The sequence below is a fragment of the Condylura cristata genome, unplaced genomic scaffold (assembly GCF_000260355.1).
Source record: "Condylura cristata isolate star-nosed mole 26May11 unplaced genomic scaffold, ConCri1.0 scaffold00006, whole genome shotgun sequence".
Lineage (NCBI taxonomy): Eukaryota > Metazoa > Chordata > Mammalia > Eulipotyphla > Talpidae > Condylura > Condylura cristata.
The window spans coordinates 65,803,585-65,818,779 of NW_004567107.1; the positions used below are offsets into that span (position 1 = coordinate 65,803,585).

At 39.9% G+C, this 15,195-nt stretch overlaps 2 protein-coding genes across 3 annotated transcripts in view; both read right to left on the bottom strand.

The window, feature by feature from the left end:
- Positions 1-10,119, bottom strand: part of ISCA1 (iron-sulfur cluster assembly 1) — a 14,427-nt gene extending 4,308 nt beyond the window's left edge. The window contains exons 1-3 of the mRNA XM_012721266.1: positions 10,110-10,119; positions 8,714-9,012; positions 2,185-2,238 (exon numbers count right to left, since the gene is read on the bottom strand). Coding sequence (XP_012576720.1) covers positions 2,185-2,238; positions 8,714-9,012; positions 10,110-10,119 — 363 coding nt within the window. The remainder of the gene's footprint in view (positions 1-2,184; positions 2,239-8,713; positions 9,013-10,109) is intronic.
- A 2,137-nt stretch (positions 10,120-12,256) lies between these two features.
- The window catches only part of ZCCHC6 (zinc finger, CCHC domain containing 6), a 63,557-nt gene continuing 60,618 nt past the window's right edge, over positions 12,257-15,195 (bottom strand). The window contains exon 29 of one of the 2 annotated variants that reach the window (XM_012721573.1): positions 12,257-13,425. In XM_012721573.1, coding sequence (XP_012577027.1) covers positions 13,358-13,425 — 68 coding nt within the window. In that variant the 3' untranslated portion in view covers positions 12,257-13,357. The remainder of the gene's footprint in view (positions 13,426-15,195) is intronic. The other variant, XM_004677791.2, reaches the window with a different exon arrangement.

A 15,195-nucleotide genomic window follows, 5' to 3' on the forward strand; every position in this document is an offset into this window, starting at 1 on the left:
CAGAGTAACATTTTTAAGGGAAGTTTTTTTTAATTTTAAAAAATGAACATTTTTAAAGGAAAAAGACAAGCAGCTGATGGTAGAGGCAACTACCTAAAAAACAAAAACAGAAACAAAAACAAAAACAAATCAGACTGAAATGTTTTTGTTTCATTTCATGGTGAGATGTTCTCAAGAATTTTCCCTGAAGTGGGATCATAGGTCATCTACCTGGCAATCAGAGAGTCCTTACACAGACTCTTAATTCTCAAGCAGAAATAGATAAACATTCTCAAATACAAGGAAGTAAAACAATAGACATAAGTTTAAAAAATGTCGAAAGAGCACTTTTAAAACACCAATGTCTACCTTAATGCAGCAACCTAACAATATTTATTGAATTTCTGTTCTTCTGTTCTACCTCCTTTTTCATTTATATATAGAGTAAAATAATAGGCATCTCACCAAGTAGACAGATTGAAAAGTGACAAAGTCTGTTTGTTCCAGAAAAGCAGTAAATCATGAAATGGGAAGGAGCTTGGTAAAGAGCCTAAGTTAGAACATTAAACTGGAAATTTTGACAAGCTGAAGTATTCAGAGCAGTCATTTCTACCCTAACCAGTGAGACAGAACTACGGTTTTATTTATGTTTAGAGTGGTAGAGAACGTGTGTGAGAATTTCACATATTCAGCATGACAAATAATATACCTGCCTAGGTGTAATTCTGGAGTGCTTATCAGACTGTTTTAGTTTTTACCTGAAACAGAAAGGCTCAAGCATTCAGGAAGACCAATTATTAGTAGTGGAGAGAAGCAGATAAAGAGTATATGAAAAGGTTTAAATAACCGGAGTTTGGAAAAGGGATGGCCTGTGTCATAAATTACCCTTGAATCATTAGCTCAAATTTTTCTAATGTTACTATGAACAAACACTCCTCATAGCTACAAAGTAAAAGCTTTGCTTAATTTGGTCAATTTATACTCTGGCCATAAGTCTATCTAAACTGAGTTTTAACAATGATATATTTAGCATGTAATAATTCTTAGGAGGAATAGACTAGAACTTCTATTACACTGTACCATAGTTTGTATAATGGAACCTAGAAACCACTTTACAGTCTATTTATTAAATATTAAAGATATGTTATTTGGAACTAATACACAGTATTCCACAGGTGATTATGATTCCCTTCCTCAACAATTCTACAGCACGCACTTAGGCAGTTTACAGACTTGGCCCTCTAGAACTATGGGCCTGGCACACTAACAGATTCAATATTTGCTGAATGATACTTGTGGGAGTACTGAACAAAACCACCCAAAAGACCTCTAATATGGGGGACTGTTTAAATAAGACAAATCTGTTCATTGTAATATTCTATTATATGCAGGCACAAAAAAGAATGGATCTGTATAGTTATATGGAAATATCTTCATGCTATTAGGGATAAAAAGCATAGAGTAACCACAGCTGGTATGAAATGCTCTCCTCGGCCCTCCCTGGTGGCAAAGGGGTTTAAAGACACAGTGCTATCAAGCTATTGTCAGCCACTGCAATAAAAGTTCAATCCCCAGCCAGGGAGGTGACCCATGTGGTGCAGCAGACCTCTCCTGACTCACCTGCTGCTCCCCTCAGCAGTGTTATATCAGTCAATCTGCCTGTTCTGCTCCTTACTCTGTTTCTGGTGACTCTTCTCACCCTCTACACCTCTGGCCTACACCCCAGTTCCTGTATGCATCATCTTTAAAAAGAAAGAAATGCTCTTATCTAAGGAAAAGACACTCACAATCATAGTCTAGGCCAGTGGTTCCCTCAGGGAATTGTTTTGGTTGCTTTAACTCAGGAATAGGTGGTGCCACTGGCAAAGGCCAGAGATGTCACTAAAAATTCTGCAATCCACCTCTAACAGAACTGTACAGTTCAAAATATCTATAGTGCTGAGGCTGAAAAACTCTTGTGTGGGCAAATTAAATGTACAGAGTAGAGGGGCACTAAGTGGTTGCCTCTTGGAAGAACAATGACAAAGTCTGGGTGAGAGAATGACTTTTCCTTTATTACTTATTCTAAATTTTATAAATCATCAAGTGTATTTTATTTTGAAATATACAAACCCCTAATCAAAGAAAGCACACTTTTATCACAAGATAAATTTACTGTGATAATGCTTCAAAATTTTTACTAAATATTTGTCTGGTTTTACTTACGTTTTCAGGCTTATCTTTAAGAAGCTGTTTTATCTTGTTTACTGCAGAAGGTGTCTGAAAAAAAAATGTTTTTAGTTCAGTCATTTATTTACTAGTGTTTAAGATTATTCCAGTCTATCTTTAAGCAAATTCTTTATAACAAACTTATGTTTCACTCTTGACAGAACATCTTGTAGTCTTTATAAACAAACATGAACTCAACCTCAAAAACTCTATTTTAAAAATATCTTTTAGCAACATCCTTTTAAGTCTTGTTTTCTGACCCAGGCAAGGACAATGCTCATTATCTCTATGGCACCATCTACTCACATTACAAGTGTACTTCTACAGGCAGCATCTATTTTGTGCTCCTATGTATGCCTAGCACCAAGGAGATTGCCTTGACACATAGAAGGTATTCAATAACCAATGAATGAATTAAGAACTACATGGCAAAAACCAACTTTAGATGTCTTTTCCTATTGATTACATTACTTCTTATTTTTTTAATTTTTTTTTTTTAAAGATTTATTTATTTTTGTGCGTACAGAACTGGGGTACAGGCCAGATGCTCAGGGGTGGTGAGAGGCTTCACTGGAGACAAAGTGGGGAACAGAACAGGCAGATCAATGAAGTACACTGCTGAGGGGAGCAGCGGGTGGGTCAGGAGAGGTCTGCCACACCATGTGGTCACCTCTGGGGCAGGCGGGGAATCGAACTCATGAGGAAGTGGCTTTAGATTCTCAGTGCTGTGCTTTAACCCGCTGCGCCACCAGGGAGGGCCTTATTTTTTTAATTTTATGTTTTGCTATTTCAACTCATCAAAATGCATACCTACAGAAGAGTATACTTTTCCTACTAGTCCCTCCAAAAGGCAACAGATTTCATATGTGGCTTAAACTTTTATTTTAGGGTACACAGATGAGTGGAACTGAGATAGTCAACTACAGAAAAAAAGAACAGGAAGGGATATTTCAGGAGAAATGCTGTTTACCAAGTTGTTCTCAAATGAGGAAAATGTCACATGAGTCAGTTGTTATCCCTACTCTCTTGGGAAGGAGGATGCCATGGACAGAATATATTCCACAGCATTCCTGGTCCACTTCTTGTCTCTAATCCACTCCTTGGCTTAAATGGGCATAAACAAGCTCTCTTTCTCAGAATTCCTGTGACCTTTAAATAAATTTGTGACAGTGTCATACACAAAGAGCTCAAGATGAAGCCAGCAATTACTTCAATGATGAGAATATCTCATAATGAAGAGCTGATGGCCTTCCTACTTTGTTTCATTAGCTCCTCCGGCTGGGAACACTGTGCTGGTCCTCCAAGTGTTTTGGTTTGACATTTTACTGGTTTGTGAATCCCCAGAGTGGGTATTATGACCTATGACTTGGTAGTAACTGTAGTCAGAACTTAAGTGGTGGTGAGGGAGCAGAACCAGTTAGATGGTCCAGAGCACATTCTTCCAGTCTGAAGGGGGTGCAACTGGATGAGATGTTGAAACAAAGTCTGGAGCCAGTTTAAAGCCTGAGACCAACTTAGAAGGTTGAGATTGGCATTTTTAAAAGCACAAAATGTAAGAGAACAATGGCCTGCACTTAATAGAGATAAAAATTTGGAAAACTTTTTACTTCAGTTATTAACATATGGGGAGTACATAGGTACATATTTATTTATTTTTTTTTTTTTAAAGATTTATTTATTTATTTGTGCATACAGAACTGGGGTACAGGCCAGAGGCTCAGGGGCGGTGAGAGGCTTCACCAGAGACAGAGTGGGGAGCAGAACAGGCAGATCTACCAAGTACACTGCTGAGGGGAGCAGCGGGCGGGTCAGGAGAGGTCTGGCTCGCCATGGGGTCTCCTCCGGGGCAGGCGGCAGGCGGGAATCGAACTCATGCGGAAGTGGCTTCAGATTCTCACTGCTGTGCTTTAACCCGCTGCGCCACCAGGGAGGGCCCATATTTATTTTTTACTGTGTGTTAAGAAAAAGATTAAAAGAAATCACAACTATTACATAGGGAAAAGGTATTTTTCCCTCTACTATGTGAGAACTAGAGCCGTGGAACAACAAAGGAAGTAGTGAGGAGGTGGAAAAGAAGAAAATGCTGAAAAGAAATAAATATGGCCTCTTTCTTTCTTGGAGACCATAGTTTGTCAATCTGTAATAATTACAGATTTATTTTTATTTATAAAACAAGTTTTCAGGGCCCTCCCTGGTGGTACAACAGGTTAAAGCTCAGCATTGTGAAGCGACCCACAGCTGCTATGACAAAAAAGTTTGATTCCCGGCCAGGGAGGTGAACCACATAGCGTGGCAGACCTCCCCTAACCTGCCTGCTGCTCCCCTCAGCAGTGTATATCATCAGTCAGCCTGTGCTGCTCTTTACTCTGTCTCTGGTGAATCCTCTGACCACCCCTGTACCTCTGGCCTGTACCCCAGTTCTGTATGCCTAAAATAAATAAATCTTAAAAAAAAAAAAGGAATAATTAATACTTAAATGAAGTACACATATCTATATAATTTCAGACAGAAGCTAAGGATCCTATTTTTCTCTAAGTCTTTGCATATGCTGGCAACTGTGCACATAAGTATAATCAATCTGGGAAACAAGTTTAAATTAATACTTCAATTAAACATTTTGTAGAGTTAACAATGTTCCAATTTTAATACATTCTCCCAAACAACTAAGAAATAAATATATATGTGCATATATGTATATATAATTAAGACCTAATTCACTTGAAATTTGGCCAATGAATCAATATATCACTTCATAAAGATGAATATTTAGGAAACCTTTTTCCTTCATTCATTATTGTTTTCTCACCATTTGGTAGAAAATACTTTGATATAAGTAAATAGACACAATTCATGAAGACTGGTCTGGTCTACACAGTGAAAGACATTCAAGGGGAAAGCAACCTGTGGCTTTATATCTACTGTCATGTGTATCACAGGAATCATTCTCTAAGTTCAAAGAATTGTGTGATTCTGGCCCTTAAAAAACAAGGCTTCCAATCTGCTTTTATTAAGACTATAGGAAAAGGTACTGTAGATGAATGCATCTTATCACTACTTCAAAGCAACTTCACCCAATGCCATATCATTTTTATTCCTTGTAGCAGAAACTTTCATTCTCAATACTTTACTTCCTTAAGTGTTCCCCAGGTAATTTTAAGTTTTTGCTGTTTAAAGAAAAAACAAACTCAAAGCTAATTCCATCATTATGTATACTAAACACTGCAAACAACTGGTCTATTTAAATTTCACCACAAAGCTGGTGAAACTTTAATGTTTAAAAGATGCCAGGTAGGTAACAGCCAACGAACAAGTTACAGTGTATCTTAGCTCATTCTTCAATAGCTATGACTGGCATTACGGTTTTTTCCTTGTCTTCATATCAGTGTGTATCTACATATACTATGATGAATGTTATGATTATACAACATATGATAAACACTACATGTCACATACATATACTATGTATGTGTTCATAATATAGTTCCCAGTACATGTGCCACATATAGATGTATACACACATGTGTATATGTAATCTGTATATATACCTTTTTGAAGTTTGTATTTTAAAATTTAACATGTTTCTCATTCGATATACAATAACAATCACCATTTAATAACTTACATGGATCATTTGAAAAAAATCTTACAATCCTGAGTTTAGGTATTAAAGATGAAGTAATTTTGCACAGGATTACTAAGTAAAGAATGAAAAACTAATGACTTCGAATTAAAAAAAAATCACTATTTACAATCATTATGTAATACCTCACCAACAAGATCTATATTCTACCTAACCAATTTCTCATTCTTAGACATTCAGACTATACTTTGTTGTATAGTCTCTCAGCTGCCAAAAATACAAATCCAATTGCTATTCACTGGTCCAAAGAAGTTGTGCTGGTTGTCCTTCAATAAATGAAAAGCTCCAGTCAATGAACTGTTTCCCAGTCCTGCTCCATCAGGTGCCATTAAGATGTTCAGCTCTAAGGCAACACAACCTTGATAAGCTTTATACATGGCTGTGGGAACACACTCTGTCTCAAATTAGGGCTGCATTATTCTGATTTGTATCATGGAAATTAAGGCATCTGGAGCAGGATAGTGTTGTCTTGGGGCTCTTTAATCCTACTTTACTCTGGTTCCTACAAGTTCAACTCCATTTATCAATTCCTGCATATGTCGGAAAGCAGGTATGGATATCTTCCAACTGTGTTCTCTGCAGGTGTCCAAGGTATTGACACTTACCTTGATGTGGTGGGTGGGAGTCTTACAGTATCCAGTTGAGGAACCATCTCTGGTTTGCATAAAAATGTCATGAGCAACCTGTCACCAGTGTTTCTGTCTTTCTCTCTAGCAAGCTGGATTTACATCAGTTAATGCAGACAATTGATGTTAACATGGAATCATGTTTTCATCAATTCCTTTTTTCCAGCCTCTTACTGACCTATCTCTGGCTGACTACATAGGTACAGTACTTTTCAAATCTTGCAACATGTCAAATACTTGATGTCAAAATTTACATTTTAACGGTTTTACTGAATTATCTCTAGTTTTTTCTGCTCTTACGCCACTCATTAACTCTGATCACTGCTCTTACACTTAACAGTTGTTAAAATGTCTGCAAAAACACTTGACTTAAACACAAAAAGCAATACATGCTATAGTGTCTGGAACACTACGAGACCTTAAGATTAAACAGCTAAGAACATCTAAGATTAAAATGACTGCAAGACTGCTACTATATGCCACTGGTAGAAAACAGCACTGATTTGCTTTTTCTCTGGCGTAAGTTTCTAATAAGATCACAAGAAAACGAACTCCTGAAGTACCAGTAGGATGAGTTAAGACAACAGATGCCTGCATGTTAGTCAGAACAGATCATCAGTGGAAATATGGAGTCCTTGTGAACTGAGAATCTACATAAGGCTATGCTGGTTGCAGAATTAGTCTCATATGAGTTTAAATGTAATAAAGCATCAAGAGCAAGCACAGAGCCCCAGGTCTGAAAGTGTGAGCTATGTTATCTCTCCTACTGAGCAGTGGCAAAGGCCTGGCCAATGATGATTTGGTGCGTGGACTGGGCCCCTGGATGGTAAGAACAGTATAACTCATTTATTTGTTGTCCTTAAATGTATGCTAAATGTGTATAAAAGGAGAGGAAGGGAATGACTCAAAACTTGTGAAGAACAGGTAAAATACCAAATGGTGACTGAAAACAAAAGGCTTCTGACTTCCTGACTGCACTACAGAGTAGATTTTTTTTGAGCTCTGAGTTACTTTTACCAGCTTGATGGGGGACACAATATATGAGTTATGGCTTCCAGTTCTTGTGATTTTAAAGACTTCAGAGAATCCTAAGATCGTTGGTGTGTGTATCTTGCAGACATGATAACCAGCTACAGAAAAATACAGAAGACAACACAATATACAATCAAGAAAACCTAAAACTGTGATATTATAAAAACACATTCGCCCACTCGGTCATGGCCTTCCTCAATTTTGCTACAACTAATTTACTGACTACATAACTTCTTAGTTATGGCCCTAAATGAAAGGAAACCCACGATTCCATTTAAATAACTACTGTCCCAGTTTCTAGGTGCTGAATCCTCGCAAAAAGGTTTCTCCTGACCAAAAGTGGGATGTGCGCTAAGATTTTTGGAGAACTATTCAATGCAATACACCTCTCTCAAAAAAGGCAAATACAAGAGACTGCTTTAAGAGATAAGGCGTTCCTTGTGGGGTGAAATGTTTCGGAAGCAGGTAGAGACGTTGAGTGCGCATGTATTGAAATTCACTGTAAAATGGTTTAATGTGGTACGAAATGTCCTTCAAGCTTTATAAAAACTACGCCGAAGACGCAGCGTGTGAGGTGAGTTCTTAAAGGTACTCTATCTGCGGCACGTACTCAGGTGCCCCTGGAATGGGCCCGACCTTTCACCCAGAAGACGCTGGGAAATCTTCTTTGTCCTTTTAAAGAACGACCCAAGCCGAGGACCCAAGCCAGGAGGCGAGTGTGTTTGTTTGGAAAAGGCACTTCCACAGGGACACCAGGAAGTGAGCTGTCGTGCGCGGCGGCCCCAACCCCAGCAAGGGGGCGGGCGGGGTGGTGGACGTGCTCTCGGTGCCTTCGCCTTCCCCAAGCCCCTCAAGGGCCTGCCAGGGTACCCCGGCAGAACCCACCTCCACAAACCTGCTGCACCGCAGGCGTCCGGAGAAGCCCCCTAGAGCAGTCGCCGCGGGTCAGAGGCCCCAGAGCACACCCCCCACCCCCTCGCTCGGTAGCGCGCGGCCCGCTGGGAAACGTAGTTCCGAGGTGCTCGGCCTGCAGGGACGCGTAGTTCCAGGGCGCGAGGCTTCCGCGCAGCGGCCCCGCCTGCACCGCTTTACCTCGACAACCTCGGCCGAGGTGGGGAAAGCCAGGGCCCTGCCGTTTGGCCGCGCAGCACTCGGTCTCCGTGACCTCCCGGTGTGGGGCGGAGGTGAGCCAATGTCATGGGCCCGGCCGCGCGCCCCGACCACTCACCAGCGTGAGGGCAGCCCGGGTGGGCTGTAGCTTCCTCTTACTCACTGCCCGGACAGTGGCCCGGACGAGCGAAGCCGACATCCTCGCCGTCCCAGAGCCCCTGGGCCTCAGGCCGGAGCTCGGCCGCTTGAGCCTCTCTCCATGGACACGGCGAGCGCTTTGACGCCACAAGCTGCGGCGCACGGCGCCCAAGGCTCCGCCCCAAGGACCCGCCCCACCGTCGCCATTGGGCGGGTCGCGTGAGTGACGAGCAGGAGGGTGGGGCGGTGCGGCCCTCCTCCCCCCGCCCCCCGCCCGCGCTCACCCCGAGCCGCGGGCGGAGACGCAGGACCTCGGAGGAGGATCGTTGCGGAATGACGGTATCCGCGCGAATGACCTTCCTCTGATGGACTCTGGAGGCTCGAAGCTTTGGAAACTGCCGCGCACCCCCCGGCAGAGCGTGGCTGCACAGTAAGGCAAAGGGTACCCGCCACCCCGCGCGGGGCCGTCTTGGAGGAACGGTTCTGAAGTCCGGGCGACTGCACACGTTACACTGCCTTTTAGGTCCACTGAGTTCTTACAGGGTAGATACCGCAGAGTCGTATATAATAAGTACCCCTAGCCCCTAAGATGGCTTGTGAGCTTGAAGGACAGTGTCTTTAGAACCCCACCCTAGCATAAGCAGCTTTATGAATGTTTGTAGCGCGTATTCACTAATAAACTTGAACATCGGTTGTCAGATGTTGCTTTGAATGCTCATGAGCTGAACCCAGCCTTTTGGTTCAGCAAATATTCCTGAACCCCAAACACTCCACTTGAGCATACAGAGGGCACCTGGTTGGTAACGGAGGGCCCATGAGGGGACAGATCCTGCTCAAGTACTGCAGGTTACAGAAGGGAAAACATCGAGGGTGACATTGCCCCTGGAAACAGGCAAGGAGAAAACAGGAAGGAGATTCTGTGAAGTGGTGCCAGGGAGATCTTGCTGTGTTTTTTGATGCATGAAGAACTGATCAATGAAGTGTTTTAAGTCTAGTGTAGGTTGATAATTCAAAATTGCTGTAAGAAGTTCGGTCTCCTTACGATTGAGATGCAATGGTAATGACAGGGAGGATGGCTACCTGCACACGGAATAAACTGAGATGCAGGGATGTGGATTTGCCTCCAGGTTTTATCTTGACTAACCAGGTTATCTGAGATAAGGGGTTTGGCCTCTTGCCCTTTCTCCCAGATATTGTGAGGTGTAGGTGAAGAGGCTACCACATGGCAGCACTCAATATTTGCTAATTGTTAGTGGTATTTAAAGATGTCATACACATCAGCTACTTTGTATGATACAATGGATACGGTAATTATACATTACTCCAAATCAGTGGAATATACCACACAAGAATGAATCCTAGTGCAAATAACACACTTTGGGCCATGTGTCCTCGTAGATTTATTGTTTAACAAATGACCCAACAGGCACATGGGTGAACAGTGGGTGAGCTTGGTACATAGGGACAAAAATTCTACTTTATACTCAATTTTGTCATGAAAACTTTCAAAAGTTTTTTAAAATAAAAAGATACCATTATTTTAAATTACTGAAGTGTTATAGTTTTGGAGTTCTTTACAGGTTTCAAAAGAACCTTGGGCACATCATTTCGCAGTAACCTCTTAACTAGAGCTGAGGAGGGCAGAAACACTGGCATACCTATTTATTGAAAACCTTAAACTCAAGCCTTCAAGTGTAGTGCTTTAGACTTATATTAAAAAAAAAAAAGTCCTAAAGTTTCTAACTCAGGATACAGTGTATATTTAACAGCATTATAATATGCACTATTCCATTAAAATCCGAGTTTTTAACTGTTAGAAACTTGGTCAACTGTTTTGAATGTAAGTACTAAGTTACCTACTTTGTTAGTGAGTGGAGTGGGCATTCTTAATGTTATTTCTAGCTGGCACAGGTCTCTGACAGTTTTCGTAACTATATATGAACTACGTGAGCTCCTTTATCTCAGAGAAGCAGCTGTGTTGTGGTTGTGAAGTGAGAGGGTGGGGAATGGCTAAAGGAGTTTGCAAGTTGTAACCACTTTGACATTTCCACTAAAATAATAGGTTAAGAATCCACCATATGAAAATGTTCAACACTGACTGAACTTCAGATCTAATTTCTGAAGTGTTTCCCTTGTGACCTTTCACTTGATCTATGATAAAACTAAAGATATCCTTGGTACTTTGCTGGAAAGCTAGCAGAGACACACCCTAATTAAGTCTAGAATCCCACTCAGTGTAAAGCACATTACTTGACTGCTGCTGCTGAACATACTTGAAAAAAAAGTACTGAGCATATCTTTAATTTTATGAAGGTTTGTTGTTTGACTTTTTTCTTGGCCTGTACCATGTTTACAACCAATTGATCTACCTATTCAGTTTTTTTCCTCTCAGAAAGACTTTAATAAATCATTTGTCAAACACATTTCAAGATGAAAAATGAATGAGAATGGTCTCAGAGCATTTTAATAACATCTAAGTGTGTATCCTGCTAATAATGCATATACTGAGCAAGACGTTTATAGCATCAGGCCTATGAAGTTGAATCTTGTATTTGTGTTTGTTCCTGAGAAAGAGGCATTTGTGAAGACTGTTAGGAGAGACCAGCTGCACTTGAAAGATAGCTACGCCCTGGGAACTGCAATCAGCTTGGAGCAGATGTGCTGTTCCCTACTTGGGATCTCAGAAAATGCTGTCACCAGCATCCAAGTAAAGGAAGTGAAGGAACATGAGCATTCTGTTCTCCAGGCCAATTATGGTCACTGCCCCGACCTCAATGATCCAGTGTGTGGGACTGAAAGCAAAAAGACCGATACAGATGACTACAAGAAAACAGAATAAAAATTATAAGGACCTTTAAGGGGTATAAGAAAACATGATTTCTATGGAAAGGAAGCAGAATGCTATGTGAGGAAAGTTAAAGGAAAATGGAAATACAATGACAAAATTTATGTGTAAAAGCAGATGACACAAAAATCAAGGCAGTAACGGGAGAGTAAAAGATATTACGGTTTGAGAGATGATTAGAGGAATATTGGGAAAAGAAAAGTATTTTTGAGAAAAAATGAGATCATAGATACTTATTCAAATTGAAAGAAGAGGAAGACATGAGATTCACACTTGTTTCAGACAAGTCACTAATACAAAAACGATTGGGGTAAATTAACATGGAAGCATCCAAGCAGGAATAAAACTACCAGGGCCTCAAACTTCTACAATCATACCAGCTAACAACAGAACAGCATCAAATGTGAAGGTATTTTATGCCCAGTCAAACTGACTTCATGCATGAAGGCAAGAGAAAAAATCAGAAGAAAAGCAGCTAAGGAAAGGCAGGGCAATTCCAACCCAGGTCGTGCAATTCGTGAGTCTGTGTCCAAATGAATAAGGAATGACCACTAATTCTACTACAACTTCCTATTCCTAAAGTTAAATTTGATATGACTTTTCTTTGGTAGGAATGTCTTCAAGTAACTTGTTTCAAGGCAATCGCCTTCTGCATCCTTCCCTGTGGCTTACCCCCTCAAGTCTTACCCCACCTTTGCCAGAGCTCCTGGCTGTGAGGGAGCACCAGTGGTCCATGAGCACAGAGAAGGAGCGGGAGCTGAAAAGGGGTCCTTACTCCTTGATCTAGTTTCCTCACGAAATTTGGGGCTCTCACTAGAAAATAATGTGGATAAAATTACAGGCTGTAATTTTTATTTTATTTCAAATGATAAACTGAGGCATAGTTGTGATCATGTACTACTTCTGAAGGGCATGTAAAGTTAGAGAAACAGTTCCCTAAGGGCTCCAGTCAGACCGGAAATGACTCCAACCAAAACCTGTGATTGGCTGTGATCACCTCTTTTAATCTTCAGGGATTTTGAAAAGTTCTCCACCCTAATTTCTGAGTATCATAAAGAGTAAAAAGCACGTTTATTTTGTCATTTTTCTTTTGAAAGGTTTAGCAGCAAACAGGACTACTTGTTTTTCTCATTTTTTTTATGAACATAGTACTTGTTAAGTCAATTTACTTAAAATTAGAGAGGGGAGGAAACCAAAAGCCCCTCCGTGGCACTGATCATCCAGAGAAGGCTGACATAAATAGGTACTCATGTTCATATTATCACTTCTACAAATATTGACAAAACGAAGTTTGTAAATGGTAAATACAGTAGTAGCAGTTCACACATATTTGATATGTTGTCATACAAGGGTTCAGTAAACAATAATAATAAATATAATTTCCCCTAATCAAAACAAAATAGGGATTTATAGGGGAAAAAAGGGTTGATTTACTTGGAGTTTATCAGCACACCATTTTTAGTGTGCTTTGAAAGCATTAAAAACCATGAAATTGTATTCACTGAATACTGGCCCATAGTTACATTTTTTTTTTAAAAAAAAACCTGTCTTATATACGTACCTCATGGCTTTCTATTAAAATCCTTAAATCCATAGGGATTGTTGGTAAGACTATGTTAATTTTTTTTTCCTTATTAACAATTTCATTAAGTTAAAAAATCTTCCCTTAAATTGAAGTTGAAGCCTGATCTATGCTGCTGTGTCCTATGAAATGAACCTAATTTTCAAAGTGAATAGAATGCCTGAGTGGCCATTTAGAGTGCTGCCATTTTGCTTCCCTCATGATTCCTGCTGGGTCCTCTTCGTTGAGGCTTTTCCCTGAGTCATATATTTACTGGAAAGGCTACCTAGAGGAGGGGAAAAAACAAAACCCAAAATAAATAAAACAAGACTCACTCAGCACAAAAGTCATAAAATTACTTCTTATGGTTCATTACCCACAGAAACTTTTCATATTGTCATTGGTCACTTATTTTAAATCAAGTAATTAGGCTAGATATAAGCAGATATGGAATATGATCTATTAGACATTAACTTAGTCACAATTTTTGAATTAGGTCAAGTTGTTAGGGTGACATCATTTTAATATTTTTGAATGTTCATTACTACCTCCTTGGTGCGGAGGGCCAGGTGAACTTTTCAAAGACCCTCTTTTGCATGGCAGTGTCTTCATTTGCAATCAAACATAACTGCAAAGATTATTTGGTCAGAAATAAAAATCCCGTATCATCACTCTGCACACATGAAGTAGTGAATGGTATCACAATAAAAGGAAATTTATTATATTTATATGTAAAGCAAAGGAATGAGGATTATTCATTAAAATCATATGGCATAAAGAGTTAATAAAGTCTGTTCTAGAGTCAAGGCAGATAGATCAATAAAAACAAGAAAACTGAGAAATTCTTAAGTGATTATATATAAGAAGGTAGTTTATAATAAAGGCTGCATTTCAAACCAATGGGTAAGTATAGATATAGTAATAACATGAAAAAAAATCAATTTATAAAACCATCATAGTATTCTCATAAAAATAAACAAATTAAAATTCCAGCAATCATGTATTTGGTGCCTCATTTATCTATAAAATGAGGTCTCTTGGAGTTAATGTAAAGATTATATGTAAAGCAACAGAAATAATACCTGGCACACAGTAAGTACTCAAAAAATACTGCTTACTATTAAATTAGTATTAAAAGACAGGAAGACGTATCTCCAAAGTCTAATGAGTAGTTAATGGCCTAGGATGGAGCCAGTACAAATTGCTTTATTTTTTTCATTTTGCTTAAGTATATTCTAAATTTTCTATAGCAAATTCATCAAGTACACAAATAAAAACTATCCTACCCCAAAACAATCTTTTCACAACATAGCATCAAAATAATCCATTCACAGTGAAGAACAAGTAATATCAGCAAGATAAAAGCACTCTGTAATAGTTATTCCATAGAGTATCTATTGGTCTATAGCAATGCAGCTTTGTTGTTCCAAACTACAAAGAATAGACTTTTTACTGAAGGGAAGAGTTTAGATCATGGGCCCCAGTCGTGGCCCATGGTGGCGCAGAGAACTATCAAGCTATCTACCAGCTACTGCGATTCCTGGCCAGGGAGCTAACACACATGGTGCAACAGACCTCTCCTGTCTTGGTCATGGCTCCCCTCAGCAGTTGTATTTCAACAGATCTGCCTGTTTTGCTCCCAGTCTCCTGTGAATCCTCTCACCCCACCACCCTGCACCATTGGAGTACACCCCAGTTCTTCTGTGCAAAAATAAATAAACCTTAAAAAAAAAATTTAGATCACTGTCATATTCAAGTCAGGTGGATTAGAGAGCTAAAAAAAGTTTTAAAGCTATTAGAAGAAAACATAGATGGATGTCTTTATGACCTTATGTTTAGGGAAGAATTCTTAAAAAGAATTCTGAAGGCCCTCCCTGGTGGCGCAGCGGGTTAAAGCACAGCACTGAGAATCTAAAGCCGCTTCTGCATGAGTTCAATTCCCACCTGCACCGGAGGTGACCACATGGTGTGGCAGATCTCTCCTGACCCGCCCGCTGCTCCCCTCAGCAGTGTACTTCATCGATCTGCCTGTTCTATTCCCCACTCTGTCTCTGGT